At 38.4% G+C, this 17,726-nt stretch overlaps 1 protein-coding gene across 1 annotated transcript; it reads left to right on the plus strand.

Annotated features, from left to right (window-relative positions):
* The first annotated feature begins 465 nt into the window (after positions 1-465).
* On the plus strand, positions 466-15,149 carry LOC121869230 (zinc finger protein 665-like). The gene is made up of 2 exons (XM_042370470.1): positions 466-574; positions 12,810-15,149. Exon 2 carries the CDS (start codon positions 12,831-12,833, stop codon positions 14,664-14,666), a length of 1,836 nt encoding a protein of 611 aa, XP_042226404.1. The 5' UTR covers positions 466-574; positions 12,810-12,830; the 3' UTR covers positions 14,667-15,149.
* The last annotated feature ends 2,577 nt before the right edge of the window (positions 15,150-17,726 follow it).

Raw genomic sequence — 17,726 nt, forward strand, 5'->3', positions numbered from 1 at the left:
ACTATCATCATCATCATCTTCATATGATCCATTATTATTATTATTATTATTATTATTATTATTATCATTATTATTATTATTATTATTATTATTATTATTATTATATTATGTTGGGTTAGGTTAAGCAACTATGGTATCATCATCGTTATAAGCATCATTTTCATAGTTATTTTATTTATATATATCCACGTATTTTAGTTATCTACTTTATTAATATATTTAGTTAATAAGCTATTTAGCGGTGTTGGCCCGGCGGTCCCTCAATGTTTTTTATTGTCATCAACTCGACTTTAGTTCTTAACAGGGCTAGTTCACGGTCAACTTCTTTTCCTGGTCATAATTGGGATTTTATCGAGTATTATCAATCAAAATCTGTTAATGTCTCTATATAGGTTATATTTTTTTTATAAATGAACGTGGAAAATACATAAAATAAAGTGATATATGTGGAGAAAAGATGCAGGTTGTTACCAGCCTCAGGGGGACCTAGAGACAGTAGTTTCGTCTGCTGCATCAACAACAAGACTGACACTTCTCACTATTGACAAGAGATTCAACCAGCGCCAGGGAGAGGGTAGATTATTGTCTTTATCACTTGACTTCTTTGTTCTTCTGTGTCTTTGTACAGTATGTTGAGTTGTCTCCTTCACTCCCTTCTTCCTCAAGCCCTCCCCAGTCCCTCTTCCCCTCACACAACCTCATATGTTCCTCCTCCTCCTCTCACACTCCATTTTCTGCTTCTTCTTTGGTACATTACCTTATGGGAGGCCGGTCTGGGTTCACTACCAGGAGTGCAGTGCTGCCGGAACTCCCCAACAAGGAGCCACCATGGTAGAAGTGTCTATAGGCCATTTTAACTTTGCACACCTCGCTTGCTCTCTCAAACACTCTTCCTTCCCTTCCCGCTCTCTCTTCAACAAACTCTCTAACTCTTTTCTCCCAGGTGGCAATCGGTCTACCCCTCCCAACATTCCCCTCTCTCTTGCTTCATAAACTTTTTTTTGTCCCCCTGTCTTCATGCATCCTCGGCACATGTCCATACCACCTTAGTGTATTCCTCTTCATCCACTGCACCACACTTCACACATGAATTTATAGTAAGCTCTATATGTTACTATAAATCTATATCAATCAATCAATCAATCATTTATTTTGCATTAATAATACAAAACCGAATATATCCTCATATAATTAATCTCTCCTTCAGATCAGCTTACATTTTATGACTTATCAATATTGTAGAAAGACTTTGATAACAGGTGCACTTCTAAATACTTCAAAACAGCACTTTTTCAAAAGTAGGTATGTATTTCCTCACATAAGAGCTATAGATATGTGATCAATATCGAAAGGATAAGCACATTAGACTACTACTAGATCATATATATATATATATATATATATATATATATATATATATATATATATATATATATGCAAGTAAATCACTGTAGGTGCGTGTGATCCAAGTACCAGTATATGCTGATAACCACAAGGAAACAAGAAAACACAAAGTTCCCAAGCGCTTTCGTGTAATTCACATCTTCAGGGGTGAGTACAGACTAAGGAGAAGTACAAAACAAGGTATATATATACAGAGTCTGGTTTAGATATGTTGATGATGTATTATGTCTCTGGCCATGTAATGAGGACCTAAAAGCTTTCCTGCCACAACTTAACAACTTAGCCCCTCAATCAAATTCACTGTGGAATTAGAGCATGACTGTAAATTGCCTTTCCTAGGCTGTCTGATCCACAGAATAGGTAACACCTTTAAGTTCAGTATTTATAGGAAACTTACTAATGTGTGTTCATGCATTCATTATTATTCTGCCCACCATAATAGAGTCAAACAGTCAGTATTTTCATCAATGTTTTTACGTGCTTTGAGAATTTGCAACCCAGAATTCATTGATAAGGAATATAAATATATCTATAATATTGGCTTGAACCTTAAGTACCCTAGATCTTTCATAGACAAATGCCTTAACATTACTAAGAAATCTTTCTATAGAACCGATCCCAAGCCCACCCATGACCATAAGAATCTCTTAGTATTACCATTTCACAAAAATTTCTCGCACATTCCTTTACAACTAAAAACCTGGAACATCAATGTGGCATTTAAAAACTCATGCACTGTTAAACAAAGGTTAATCAAGAACTGCCCCAACAATACAAGTGGCTGCATTTATAAAGTTCCTTGCAAGAAATGTAATAGGTTTTACTTAGGCCAGACAGGTAAAGATTTTGTAACTAGACTTAAACAACATAAATACAGTGTTAGGACAGGCCAGGAATCCAATGCTCTGTTTGTTCATTTGAGGGATAATAAACATTGCATTGACCGGGATAATGCCTCCTCAATATTACCTTGTAATTCAATTGACAGTAGGAACATTATAGAATCTAGTCTCATTAAACATACCGAATCCGTCAACATGAATTTGAGTAATGGTATGTACAAATTGGATAATTTCGTAATTAAAAAGATTTGTAACCAGGTGAGAAGGTTGGGTCAGCTTACACTCTGACCTCACTACCGACCGTTGCGGTGCTTTTTTGAAGATTAGTAGGGTCATTACCTATACCTGACCATTGTGGACTTGATCTCACCCTCCTCTGTATATATATACCTTATTTTGTACTTCTCTTTAGTCTGTACTCACCCCTGAAGATGTGAATTACACGAAAGCGTTTGGGAACTTCGTGTTTTCTTCTTTCCTTGTGGTTATCAGCATATACCTGGATCACGCGCACCCACAGTGATTTACTTGCATATACTATATATATATATATACAGTGGACCCTCACTTTACGCGGTCAATTGAACCCACGGAGGCCCGCGTAAAGCGAGAAACGCGTAAAGTGAACAACATAACATATGGGATTAAATGAAATAGAGACCGGCTGACCCCCAAACTCCACTTTTTCCGACACAATACCTATGTTCTAGTAAAAATAACATCTTAATTTTATGGTGGTACTGTACATGCACACAATTAATACTTAAGAGAAATACAGTCAGTTCTGCTATAACACGGTAGTTGTGTTCTTGTAAAACATCGTGTTATAGAAATTCGCGTAATAGAAATAACAGGGCTTATGGAGAAAATAGGGTTAGGTGCAGATTACTCCAAATCGAAAAAAAATTTCGTAGTTAGCCTAACACAAAGGATAGCACAGTCTAAATAAATGTTGCATTCATATCTAATAATGAAATCATACAGTAAATGTTACACTTTACCTTGAAAAAATATGAATATAACTTGATGGGGGAGAAGGTTGATGTTGAGGCTGAGGAGTCATGAAACATCAAGCTTTTCTTCAAGTGTTATAGCCTTTCTGTTACGATCACCACCGGAAATGCGATCACCAGAACGCTTCCCGGAGATATTCTTCTTTTCCATAGTCACAAAATTGGAGAAACAGCAATCAGAATTCACTGAGGACGCTTAAAAACTTCACACGTGTTTCAGACTGAACGTGTGGAGTAAACAGAGCGCGCAGGTCTAAAACGCTATGTATTATGTTTTTCTCTCTTATTTAAAATTTTACATTTTACATATACTGTACAGGTATACTGTATACTTAAATATTACATAAATTATTTCTGCAATTGTTCACAAACAAAACACATAAATCAATTGAACATGTGATGTCGAACGTGAACTGTAAACACTGCATAACCCCGCGCCAAGCCACAACACTGTACAGTACACTTTAAACCGCTACGTATTTAGTTTTTCTTTTATTTAAATTTTTACAATTTACATATATATATATATATATATATATATATATATATATAAGTAAATTGTAATTTACATATTATTCATATTATGCTACAGTGCCCACAAAACATAAGAAACGTTTGAGTCCCCCTGTAGAGATGTCCGTTCTCTACCCACTTCAGGATGTCTTAGTCCTCCGTTTTTTTTTTGTGTACTCGCTCAGGGACTCAAGTATTTCTGTATATAACACAGGATGATAAGGGAATTTGAAATTATGAGTGAATGAATTTATTATACAGTGATCAATTAACATAATTGTGAATGAATTTATTATACAGTGATCAATTAACATAATATTGATGTGTCTAAGTAGTATTCAGGCGCCTTCAGCCTAGTAATGTTACGACATTTGTATCACTCACTCTAAACCACGAATTCCACCCATACAGAGAGAGAGAGGCCAAGCGCTCTGTTTACATCACACACACACATAAATATTACATACCGTATATCTCGGCCTATTTCATAATCACAGTCATGTACTGAATATTCTATGTAAAAAATATAAATTTTAAATGAATTATTTATAGTGTGGTCGACTTCCTACACAAAGACGGGCTATAAATAACCTACTTATCTCCTCTCCATCCCTCTGTTCTCAGAGAGAAGGTCTTGGTAAATAACTTTTGTTTGTTTATTTTCATTGTTTGTCTAATTTATCATGTTGTATCAAAGTAATATTACTAAAAATTTTAGGCAGCTACCAAACAGGGAGATACTACCGCCCGGGAAGATATTGGAAGCATAATGTACAGTATTGTCTAATAGTAGATCCTACTTCCATATGGCATCACGAAAATTGTGACCAAGTCTTAGGTTGCTGATCTATCTTTCTGCCTCATTTACACACAATTGCAGAGTTTCAATTGTTTATCTTCCTTTGACAACACAACATACATACAATATAATTTTCTCACCTTTGATCTTTTTTCCTTTTTGCATTTATTTATGGTTGGTTATTTAAAATAAGGCCAATTCACTTAAAGTATTGGCACCGGCTGGTGTACACTAGTGACTCACTTAAGCGTCAGTTATTTAACTGGAACTAATGTCGGTGTGAGTAAAATATTTCCGTTTACTTGAAATAGATTTGCCGATTTATTTGTTTATTTATTTATTTATAATATACTGTAATATATTAAACACACTGCAAGTATTTTCTTTAATTATATACTTGTTTTGCGAAAAAGGGAGGCTACCATTATACCTGGTAGGTGAAGTTGACCAGACATTTATGGTGATCATTAAGGACCAAACTCCGAATCCATGACGTGACTTCTGTTCATCATTTATATCCTAAATTTACCACTGTCGGTAGTTTCAAGAATTAACGCAGTCATTTACTGAATATTCTTTGTAAAAAAATAAATTTTAAATTAATTATTTATAGGAGATAAGTATTATGATCAGTAAATATACAGATATGCATTACTGACCACCTCCGAACACAAGGACGGCTAAAAATAGCCACAGGCGGTCACAGTCAAGGTCACTTTCCCTTTCTTGTCACTGGCAAATGGGTGGGTGGGGGGTGATGATAGCAGCTGTGTTTATTACCGGGGTATATTGTTCTTTTACGGTATGTTAGACTGGTTTATAAAACATTTTTATTATTTTAATATACCGGTAATCTTCATTTTAATCCAGCTTCCCAAACTTAAGTTTCAGTATAAAATAATTAGTGGTAGGAGCTTGTGAGTGGTTTACTGTACAGTGACCCCTCGGTTAACGAACTCAATCCGTTCCAGAAGGTCGTTCATTAACTGAAAAGTTCGTTAACCGAAACCATTGTTTCAATGGGTTTTTGGGTAATTGGTTCCAGCTCACCGAAAATTTCCTAAATTCAACAAAAATGGTAGAAAAGTTCACTTACTTTGAGGTTTGTATATAGAAGGCTCCTGGATGATGATGATGATGATGATGGGATTTAGAATGGGGGTGGAGGAGAAGGAAGAAGAGAAGGCAGTGGGGTGGAAGAGAAGTCACCCCATGGCGCCATTTCACCCATAAAATTTTAGCTCTCTTGGTGTAATTCAAGATTATTTTCTTTAAATCAACACTGCACTGCATTATATATTGTCAATATGTAAAATATATTTCAAAATGACCAATAATTTGCTTGGAAACACAGAAAAAAGCGTTTAGTTGAAGAGAGTCTCAAGCAAGATGTTACCTCCAGTGAAAACAGAGAGAGACTAACGCCTGTTTGCTGTGTTAAGAGGCTGGATGCCGCGCATTAAACTAGTCACTTTACCTTCAATTATGTTCAATTATTGTTAAAATGACTAAAAAATTTAATATTAAACTTTTAAAATTATTGAATAGTATAAACTCCTTGATATTTACTAAAATAGTAAGGAATTTAAGCCCTAGAACCGATTAATGTATTGGCGGACTGATACTAAAGCTGGTTGCCCGGTTAGTGCAAGCGAAAACATGTTGAGGTCGGTTCGTAAGAAATTCGTTAACCGAATTTTTGTTCGTTAACCGAATTGAAGATCCTTATGGAAGGCAGTTCGTTAACCGAAATTTCGTTAACCGAGGCGTTCGTTAAACGAGGGGTCACTGTATTTACTAAAATAGTGAGGAATTTAAGCCCTAAAACCGATTACTGTATTGGCGGACTAATACTACAGCTGGTGGACCGCCAAATGCAAGCGAAACCATGTTGAAGTCGGCTCGTAAAAAACTCGTTAATCGAGGGATTGCTCGTTAACCGAAGTTAAGAATCTTATGGAAGGTAAATCGTTGACCGAAATCTCGTTAACCGAGGTGCTCGTTAACCGAGGGATCACTGTATATATATATACATATACATACAGTCTCTCCTCGACTTAAGACGGGGTTCCGTCCCGACGACCATGTCGTAAGTTGAAAAGGAGAAAATAATACATAGAAATTTGAAAATGCGGTGTCTCTTTTTCTTCTCAGCACTACGAGAACTCTCACTTTTATGCTTCCTAGCTATATTAAAGGGAATTACAAACGAAAATTTTGTCAGTACACAGCGCGATCACTAACGTTTGGACTTGAAAAAACGTAATGTGAAAAATGTTTTATACGACCATGGCCGTCGTATGTCCGGGTTGTCAGAAGTCATATATGTTGTAAGTCGAGGAGAGACTTAGAACGGGTTTAGGGACCGACATCCAGGTCGTAAGTCGAAATGGTCATAAGTCGGAAATGCTTAAATAACACATAGAAAATTGAAAATGGATGTCTCTTTTTCTTCTCAGCACCACAAAACTCTCACTTTTAAGCTTGCCAGCCATTTTAAAGGGAATTACAAGCGAAAATTTTGTCTGTGTACTGACGTTGGGACTCAAAAATAAGTAATTTGACAAAATTTTGGTCCAACTGAGGCAGGTCGTAAGTGCGGGTGGACGTAAGTCGAGTAGGTCGTAAGTCGGGGAGTACCTGTACAGTACAGTTGTACCCCACTTAACGCGGTCAATTGAACCCAGAGGGTCCCGCGTTAAGTGAAATCCGCGTTAAGTGAACAACAGAACATATGGGATTAATTCCAATAGAAACCGGCCCGACCCCCAAACTCCACTTTTTGAAGACACATACCTATGTTGTAGTAAAAATAACATCTTAATTTTATGATGGTACATGCACACAATTAATACTTAAGAGAAATAGAGAAATACAGTCGCCAAGTTAATGTCCATTCAAATAATGGACTCAACTCCCTCCCCCTCTTCTCACACTACACTGCTGGCTCTTCCCTCTCTGAGAAATTTTTGGGGGAAAACCACTAAATTTTAATAAATAATACCTCAAACTAAAGTTTGGATAATACAATTGACATTGCTGGATTCCTTGTAAGACCAGGAATATTTTGAATATAAATGTCATATATTTTGCACAAAAGATAACATAGTTACTCAGAGAAAACATTTTATCTAAAATTTGTATGTCTAATGCAAAATATATGATGTTTATATTCAAAATGATCACCAAATTATAAGAATTCCAGCAATGTAAATTATGTTCTGGCTGGGTAATTTGTATGAATTTTATGAGCTAAAACAAATATCTTCAGTTAATTAAAAAAAATATATTCTTCACCACACTATCTGTCAATCAAAGTACCCCACCTTGCCTCCCCCCTCTTCCAACCACGCGGTCAGTCCCAACCCTCCACCCCACCCCCCACCAATCCTCCCTTCAAGAGATGTTGGGTGAAAAAAATAAATTATATCATTTTGTATTAAATAATACCTCAGATTAAAGTTAGGATAATATAATTGACATTGCTGGATTCCTTGTAAGACCAGGAATATTTTGAATATAAATGTCATATATTTTGCACAAAAGAGAACATATCTACTCAGAGAAAACATTTTATCTAAAATTTGTATGTCTAATGCAAAATATATGATGTTTATATTCAAAATGATCATCAAATTATAAGAATTCCAGCAATGTAAATTATATTCTGACCGGGTAATTTGTATGAATTTTATGAGCTAAAACAAATATCTTCAGTTAATAAAAAAAAAAAATATTCTTCACAGGGTAACAGATGGTCGGTCGGTCCCTCCCTCCCCCCACCCCCCACCAACCGTCCCAAGGAGATGTGTGGGATAACCAGAATATTTAACTTTAGTAATAAATAATACCTCAAACTAAAGTTAGGATAATATAATTGACATTGCTGGATTCCTTGTAAGACCAGGAATATTTTGAATATAAATGTCATATATTTTGCACAAAAGATAACATATTTACTCAGAGAAAACATTTTATCTAAAATTTGTATGTCTAATGCAAAATATATGATGTTTATATTCAAAATGATCACCAAATTATAAGAATTCCAGCAATGTAAATTATATTCTGGCCGGGTAATTTGTATGAATTTTATGAGCTAAAACAGGCAGTCAGGCAGGGTGGCGGGTGGGGCAAATCTAAAAATAGCGTCTCGAGCACGCACGCACGCACGCACGCACGCACGCACACACACACACACACACACACACACACACACCATTTAACGAAGGCCTCGGTTAACGAAATTTCGGTTAACGAACTGCCTTCCATAAGGATCTTCAATTCGGTTAACGAACAAAAATTCGGTTAACGAATTTCTTACGAACCGACCTCAACATGTTTTCGCTTGCACTAACCGGGCAACCAGCTTTAGTATCAGTCCACCAATACATTAATCGGTTCTAGGGCTTAAATTCCTTACTATTTTAGTGAATATCAAGGAGTTTATACTATTCAATAATTTTAAAAGTTTAATATTAAATTTTTTAGTCATTTTAACAATTATTGAACATAATTGAAGGTAAAGTGACTAGTTTAATGCGTGGCATCCAGCCTCTTAACACAGCAAACAGGCGTTAGTCTCTCTCTGTTTTCACTGGAGGTAACATCTTGCTTGAGACTCTCTTCAACTAAATGCTTTTTTTCTGTGTTTCCAAGCAAATTATTGGTCATTTTGAAATTTATTTTACATATTGACAATATATAGCACAGTGCAGTGTTATTGTAAAGAAAATATTCTTTATTTACAACAAATTTAACTTTGAAAAGCACGTGTTGACCTTGTTTGAATCCAGCATGGGGCCTAAGAGATCAAGAAAAGTGATTTCAATCCAAACCAAGCAGGAAATCATAAAAAACATGAATAAGGCATTAGAACAAATGCGCTATGCAAAGAATATTGCATGTCGACATCAACTGTGTCGACAATTCTTGCTCAGAAAGACAAATTTAAAGAAGTGAAAGTGAGAGACAAATCTACAAGAGCATTTAAAAGTAGATCCCTAATTGCAGAAACTGAGAGGTTACTTATCATCTAGATTAGGGAATAACAGATGAAAGGTGATTCAGTTTCTACTGAATTCATTTGTGAAAGAGCCAGGGAGATTTACGAACATTTAAAGAAAGATCAACCTGGTTCTTCAGGCACAGAATTTGAAGATTTTCTGGCCAGCAAAGGCTGGTTCGAAAAATTTAAGAAAAGAAGTGACATCTTTAGTGTTGTTAGGCATGGTGAAGCTGCTAGTGCTGATAAGGAAGGGGCAGCAAAGTTTTTAGATGAATTTAAAAAACTGATGGAAGAAGAAAATTTTCTTCCACAGCAAGTGTTCAATGTGGACGAAACTGGGCTGTTCTGGAAAAAGATGCCCAAAAGAACATTCATCAGCAGAGATGAAGTCTCTTTACCAGGACATAAACCCATGAAAGACCGTCTCACTCTATTGCTTGGTGCCAATGCTTCAGGGGATTTCCGACTGAAGTCTATGCTTGTCTACCACTCTGAAAACCCCAGGGTGTTCAAGCAACAGAAAGTGGTAAGAACAAAGCTTGGAGTTTATTGGAAGTCCAACCGTAAGGCATGGGTGACAAGACAGCTCTTTAATGAATGGGCTGTTGATGTGTTTTGCCCTTCTGTCAAGAGCTACCTAACCACCAATAAACTCCCTTTAAAGGCTCTTCTCCTCATGGATAATGCTCCTGGTCATGACCCTGACCTTGCCAGAAATTTGGAGTATCAATTTGACTTTGTGAAAGTGTTGTTTTTGCCTCCAAACACTACATCAATCATACAGCCAATGGACCAGAATGTGATCAGCAACTTCAAGAAGTTGTACATGAAGAAAATGTTTAGGAGATGTCATCAGGCAACTTCCAATGATCCTGAACTAACACTGAAACATTTCTGGAAGAGACAATTCAACATCCTGGAGGCTGTAAAATTGATTGTGTCATCATGGCAAGAAGTCTCCACTAGATCCCTCAATTCTTCATGGAAAGCTCTGTGGCCATCAGTAGCCCATGATTTTGAGGGATTTGAGGAAGAAACAGAGTTGGACCAGGAGTTTGTGTCCATTGGTCGTCATTCCTTGAAGTGGAGGAGGAGGATGTGGAAGAGCTTGTGATGTCTCATGAGGAGGAACTTACTCCTGATGACTTTAAGCAACTGGATGAGATGTTACAGGTAGAGGCTGACAGTGGTGAGGAGGAAATTGAAAGTGATGACCATATGTCGGCTAAACAGTTGAAAGATGTGATTTACTACTGGGAGAAGTTCAGGGAACCAGCTTCAAAGCACCCAGAAGTGGAAAAAACTGAACTAACTATGTGTCATGTTGAGGACTCGGTGGTCTCCTTCTTTAAACATAAGTTAATGGTGAGGAGGACAGATGCCCCACAGACCACAATTGACACTTTCTTCAGTAAAAGGCAGAGGGAACAAGATGCTATCCCTCAGCCTTCCACTTCAAGAAGGGGAGAGGATGTTCATGTGAGACCCACACCACACCAAAGTAAGTGAACCTTTCTACCATTTTTGTTTAATTTAGGCAATTTTCGGTGAGCTGGAACCAATTACCCAAAAACCCATTGAAATAATGGTTTCGGTTAACGAGATTTTCGGTTAACAAGCAACCTGCTGGAACGGATTGTGCTCGTTAACCGAGGGACCACTGTAGGGTGTTTTTACTGAAGGTTTTGTTGTTCCAATACCCTCAAAAACTTGGGTCGACCTATAAACAAGGAATATCATAAATTAACAATTTTTGGTCAAAAAATCAGGGTCGACCTATAATGCTGATGTCAACACAAGAGTGGTTACAGCGAGACTGACTGAGTGAGGGAGCGCGGGGTGGCGTGACGCGTGTGTGTGTGTGTGTGTGGGGTGGCGGGCGGTGTGCGGTGCCGCGCGCGATTTGAATGCACTTAAATTACTTCAATGTACAGAATATTCCTCCGGCGGGGCAATCTGCATATTTGCTAAACCCGCGTATGTGAAGGGCCGACTGTATTGTGCTATTAATTCAGGTTCACTATAATTATAATAACCTTTCAACTGTTGGTGAATTTCTCAACTTGCTACAGAGAAATATTAACTTATATATAGACTTTATTTAATGTTTTCTTTATTTAAAGTTTGTATGCTATGGTGTTTTCTTTATTTTGTTATTTAACCCATCGATGGTCAATTAATTTAACCTAAGTCATGCCGAGAGGGTCAAAGATTTTCCACATTTATTTTGTTGGCTAAAACAACCCCATAGGACCCCAAAAGTCACATGGTAATGGTGAAAAGTATTGTGAATGGAAAAAAGGCATAGAAAAAGTCGCATTTTATTTAAATATCATTAACACTTTAAGTAATAAAACAAAAAATATTTTGTCACTTATTAATTGACTTGTACACATTGACAACACAATTTATATATGATGGCATTACATGTATGTTAGGTTAGGTTAGGTTTTTTCAGTGACTTTTTCTTGGATTAGAAAAACACACCTATAAGCTAGTTTAAAAGTCCAGTCTGGCGCTGAGTCGTTCACAGGTGTCAGCATATCTGCTATCACTTCCACTTCCTTATGTTATTTACTTAACAATATAACTGCAGTATATAATTATTTCTATATACAGTATACACTATGTACACTAGAGGCACCAAGTTGTATGCCAGATAGTGTCCTGAAAGTTTTCACTGAGAGATGTGGCAACTCACACATACACACCAACCACCTTGTCTCTGTTTTGCGGCCTCCACACGCTCATCTATTTATAGCCATGGGCTGCCAAGTCTTATAAAATCAGTTTTTCTACAGATTTGGACCTTAGCCGAATGTGACATAAACTACATCAGTGACCATTAAGAGATTAAGAAGTGAAACAAACATTCAACTGAGTTTGTGTGAATGTGTGGCACAGTTTTCCAGTAATGTCTATGACCACCATTACATGTAGTATTTAACTTAATATGTTTATTATTGACTCAACCATTGTGTAAAACAAAAATTTTCATTAAAAACATGTTTTGTAGCATTTGGTGAAATTTTTTTAGGAACTTGTGGCAGCTTTAGTAATGAGGGTCTAAGGGAAAATGTGATGCAATTTATGAGAAAAACTTACAAATGGTTTTCAGAATTGAAATAATTTTGTAAACCAGTAACTGCCTGTATAGGGGACCTGCTAAGGTGAGGGGTGGCACAGAACACTACTCAAGAACTAATTTTAAGTGTTTTTCATTCTTTCAGAACAGCTGTTGTGCAGCATATATGATGAACTCAAGTAACACAATAGGCATGGAGTCCTTTTTAGCCTTACACAAGTGGAGTCTTGAGACCAATAAACTGTCAAACATCAGACTGGCAGAACTTAACCGAGAGTGGCAGGTGATGAAGACATCTCTCATTAACAGAGAACAACAAGCAGTAAGAGTCCACCAACAGAAGACAATGTTTCTCAGTAATGTAAAGGAAGTGAGTAAGTGTGAGAAACACAGTGGTGATGTGAGCAGCAGTAGCAGTAGTCATACAGGTACTAGTATTAGCAGCAGTAGTAGTAGTAGTAGCAACAGTCAGAGCAGCTGGAAAATCAAGAAAAGAATACAAAGTTATAAAATAATGGGATCTGACACTGGTGTAAGTCACTTCCCATCAGGTGGTCCAGAGACAGTAAGAAAGAGAGGGAACCGTAAACTTGTGTGCACGGTTTGTGGTCTTGTTTGTCAACATAATGCACATTTTCAAATTCATATGCGCACTCACACTGGTGAAAAGCCCTTTAAATGTAATTTTTGTGAACGAGCCTTTGCTCAAAAATCTGATCTGACTAAACATGAACGCATTCACACTGGTGAAAAGCCATTCAAGTGTGATATCTGTGAAAAAGCTTTTGCCATCGGTAAATCACTGCAGGATCATCGTCGGCAGCACACGGGAGAGAGGCCCTACGAATGTAGTGAGTGTGAAAGGAGATTTAGAAACTCCTCAGGGCTGAGCGAACATCGCAAGACTCACCGAAAACAGTACGAAAGAGAAATGTTTGGCAAAGTCGACAAAAAGACACATGGCTTATCCCTTATTAAGCAACACGAAGGCAGTGATACAGCCAGATGTAGTTTTTGTGGTAAGAATTACCCGAGCAGACAAAGTTTACTCTCTCATGTGAGAATGGTTCACATGAAGAACACACCGTACCAGTGTGCCAAGTGTCGTACATCTTACTCTTCCATACACGGACTCTGCTTACACGTGGGTGCTGTTCATAGACATACAAATGTGCAGCAGCAGAGTCTATTGGTGCCATTGTACAAGTGTTCAGGTTGTGTGTCAAAATTTACCACCAGAGTGGCACTGATAGAGCACACACAAGACACGGGACACGGTCACCTTAAGTGTGATGTGTGTGACCTCACCGTGGAGGACTTGGAGCAGCTCGTTGACCACCGCTGGCAGCACCAGATCACAGGACACAATGAAATAACAAATGACAAATGTAAAAGATTAAATAAAACAACATTCCGTAAAGGGATTAGAATTCTGGGTGGGAATTCGAAAAACAAAAAAAGCAAAGATATTAATTTGGCAAAGAAGCACAGAGAACCGGTTGTACCTGGAAAGTTAAGAGTAATGACCATTCTACCCATTGAGGCATTTAAAGAATTATCAGAAGGTAATGGAAGTAAAGATGAAGGTGACAGTGTTGAGGAATCTACTGTGAGTAGGAAGCCCATGGCCACTGTGGAGTCTTCAAGTGACACCTGCACAACGGTCACAGGAACAGATTATGTATTCCGAAGTTGTGAAAAAAAAGAGAAAAATAAACGGATGTCACTGTTGCCAAATAAAAAGCCCTCAAAGCACTCTGAAGACTCTAAGCATTACGAATCACTGAACATAAGACAACTACAGACCCACAACAAGCGACTGGCAGCAGAGACAGAAACTTATGCATCGTCAAGCTACCTCAACTGCAGGTCTTCACAGAGAACCAGGAATGAGACTCGCCCTCTTCACATGTCCGACGCAGATCCTCTGTTTGTGAGCAGACGTCCACAAGAGTGGGACAAACGCTGGCTTGATGAGAGCATTGACATTATCTCCATTTAAGAAGCTCACATGCTCTGTCACTACATGTTAGTTATTAAGTATCATTCCAGCAAGTTAGTAAGAGTCTTCCTGCATGTTTACAGTACTCATTATACATTGAAGTAGATGACAACGACCAGTTAGGACAATTATACAAGTTTTTGATACAGTATTTAGGATGATCTTAATGTTTGGTTCACTAGAGTCACTCAAGCTTGACCTGTTTGTTCACTAGTCACTCTAGGTTGACCTGTTTGTTCACTAGTCACTCTAGGTTGACCTGTTTGTTCACTAGTCACTCAAGGTTGACCCTTTTGTTCACTAGAGTCACTCAAGGTTGACCTGTTTGTTCACTAGAGTCACTCAAGGTTGACCTGTTTGTTCACTAGTCACTCTAGGTTGATCTGTTTGTTCACTAGAGTCACTCAAGGTTGACCTGTTTGTTCACTAGAGTCACTCAAGGTTGACCTGTTTGTTCACTAGTCACTCTAGGTTGACCTGTTTGTTCACTAGTCACTCTAGGTTTCTAGACCCGTTTGTTCACTAGTCACCTGGTTGCCGACCTGGCTTTGTCTACCAGTCACTCTTAGGTTGACCTGTTTGTTCACTAGTCACCTAGGCTGACCTGTTTGTCAACATTAGCTACCTGGCTGTCGACCTGTTTGTTCACCAGGAGTCACTGCTGCTGACCTTGTTTGTTCACTCAGTCACTGGTGCTACCTGTTTGTTCACTAGTCACTCTAAGTTGACCTGTTTGTTCACTAGTCAATTTCAAGTTGATCTGTTTGTTCACTATCACCTAGGTTGACCTGTTTGTTCACCAATCACTTAGGTTGACCTGTTTGTTCACTCAGTCACTTTAGGTTGACCTGTTTGTTCACTAGTCACCTAGGTTGACCTGTCGTTCACTAGTTGACCTGTTTGTTCACTAGTCACTCTGACCTGTTTGTTCATCAGTCACTCTAGGCTGACCTGTTGTTCACTAGTCACTCTAGGTTGACCTGTTTGTTCACTAGTCACTCAAGGTTGACCTGTTTGTTCACTAGTCACTCTAGGTTGACCTGTTTGTTCACTAGTCACTCTAGGTTGACCTGTTTGTTCACTAGTCACTCTAGGTTGACCTGTTTGTTCACTAGTCACTCTAGGTTGACCTGTTTGTTCACTAGTCACTCTAGGTTGACCTGTTTGTTCACTAGTCACTCTAGGTTGACCTGTTTGTTCACTAGTCACTCTAGGTTGACCTGTTTGTTTATAATTCTCATAATCATCAAAGCACTGTAAATAGTGAGCCAATTCTTTGAATCTCATTTATGTGTGTGTGTGTGTGTGTGTGTGTGTGTGTGTGTGTGTGTGTGTGTGTGTGTGTGGAAAAATTTAGTTGCAGTAAAAAATATAAAGTAATTTTTTTACATAAGCTGTAGACTCAAGAAAAAGTGCCATATACAGTTGTCACATTATTATGCAGTATTCCTTAATAGATTATTAACATGTCAAGTATCAGTTAAAAACTTAAGCTAAGTCTTTATAAAAAACAGTGTGGGTGTATGGTGGTAGCTAGAGCTGCTCTGTGAGGTATCTAAACATAGTGGCTTTAGTTATGTCCACAAGTACTGTATTTTTTTAACCTTAGAAGGTGACCACCATTAGCTGGAAAGACAGTGTCAATCAACAGTGTAAGTTAGCTGTAGGGACAGTGTCAGTCATCACTGTAAGTTAGCTGTAGGGACGGTGTTCATCATCAGTGTAAGTTAGCTGTAGGGACAGTGTCAATCATTCGTATAAGTTAGCTGTAGGGACAGTGTCAGTCATCAGTGTAAGTTAGCTGTACAGATGGTGGTCATCAGTGAAAGTTAGCTGTAGGGACGGTGTTCATCATCAGTGTAAGTTAGCTGTAGGGACGGTGTCAATCATTAGTGTAAGTTAGCTGTAGGGACAGTGTCAGTCATCAGTGTATGCTAGCTGTAGGTACAGTGTCAGTCATCAGTGTAAGTTAGCTGTAGGGACAGTGTCAGTCATCAGTGTATGCTAGCTGTAGGTACAGTGTCAGTCATCAGTTAGCTGTGGGGACGGTATTCGTCTTCAGTGTAAGTTAGCTGTAGGGACGGAGGTCATCATCAGTGTAAGTTAGCTGTAGGGACGGTGGTCATCATCAGTGTAAGCTAGCTGTAGGGACGGTGTTCATCATCAGTGTAAGCTGTAGGACAGTGGTCATCATCAGTGTAAGTTAGCTGTAGGGACAGTGGTCATCATCAGTGTAAGTTAGCTGTAGGGACAGTGGTCATCATCAGTGTAAGTTAGCTGTAGGGACGGTCATCATCATGTAAGTTAGCTGTAGTGGTCATCATCAGTGTAAGCGCTGTAGACGCAGTGTGTCATCATCAGTGTAAGCTTAGGCTGTAGGGACGGTGGTCATCATCAGTGTAAGTTAGCTGTAGGACGGTGGTCATCATCAGTGTAAGTTAGCTGTAGGTGGTCATCATCAGTGTAAGTTCGTCTTCAGTGTAAGTTAGCTGTAGGGACAGTGGTCATCATCAGTGTAAGTTAGCTGTAGGACGGTGTTCATCATCGCGTAAGTTACTGTAGGGACGGTGGTCATCATCAGTGTGTTAGCTGTAGGTACGGTGGTCATCATCAGTGTAAGTTAGCTGTAGGGATGGTGGTCATCATGCGTGTTAGCTGTGTAGGTACGGTGGTCATCATCAGTGTAAGTTAGCTGTAGGCACAGTGGTCATCATCATGTGTTAGCTGTAGGGATGGTGGTCATCGTCAGTGTAAGTTAGCTGTAGGGACGGTGTTCATCATCAGTGTAAGTTAGCTGTAGGGACGGTTTTCATCAGTGTAAGTTAGCTGTAGGGACGGTGGTCATCATCAGTGTAAGTTAGCTGAAGAGATGGTAGTCATCATCAGTGTAAGTTAGCTGTAGGGACGGTGGTCATCAGTGTAAGTTAGCTGAAGGGATGGTGGTCATCATCAGTGTAAGTTAGCTGGAGAGACGGTGGTCATCATTAGTGTAATTTAGCTGGAGAGACAGTGGTCATCATCAGTGTAAGTTAGCTGTAGGGATGGTGGTAATCATCAGTG

This window comes from Homarus americanus, unplaced genomic scaffold, assembly GCF_018991925.1.
Source record: "Homarus americanus isolate GMGI-L3 unplaced genomic scaffold, GMGI_Hamer_2.0 scaffold12311, whole genome shotgun sequence".
NCBI classification, from domain to species: domain Eukaryota; kingdom Metazoa; phylum Arthropoda; class Malacostraca; order Decapoda; family Nephropidae; genus Homarus; species Homarus americanus.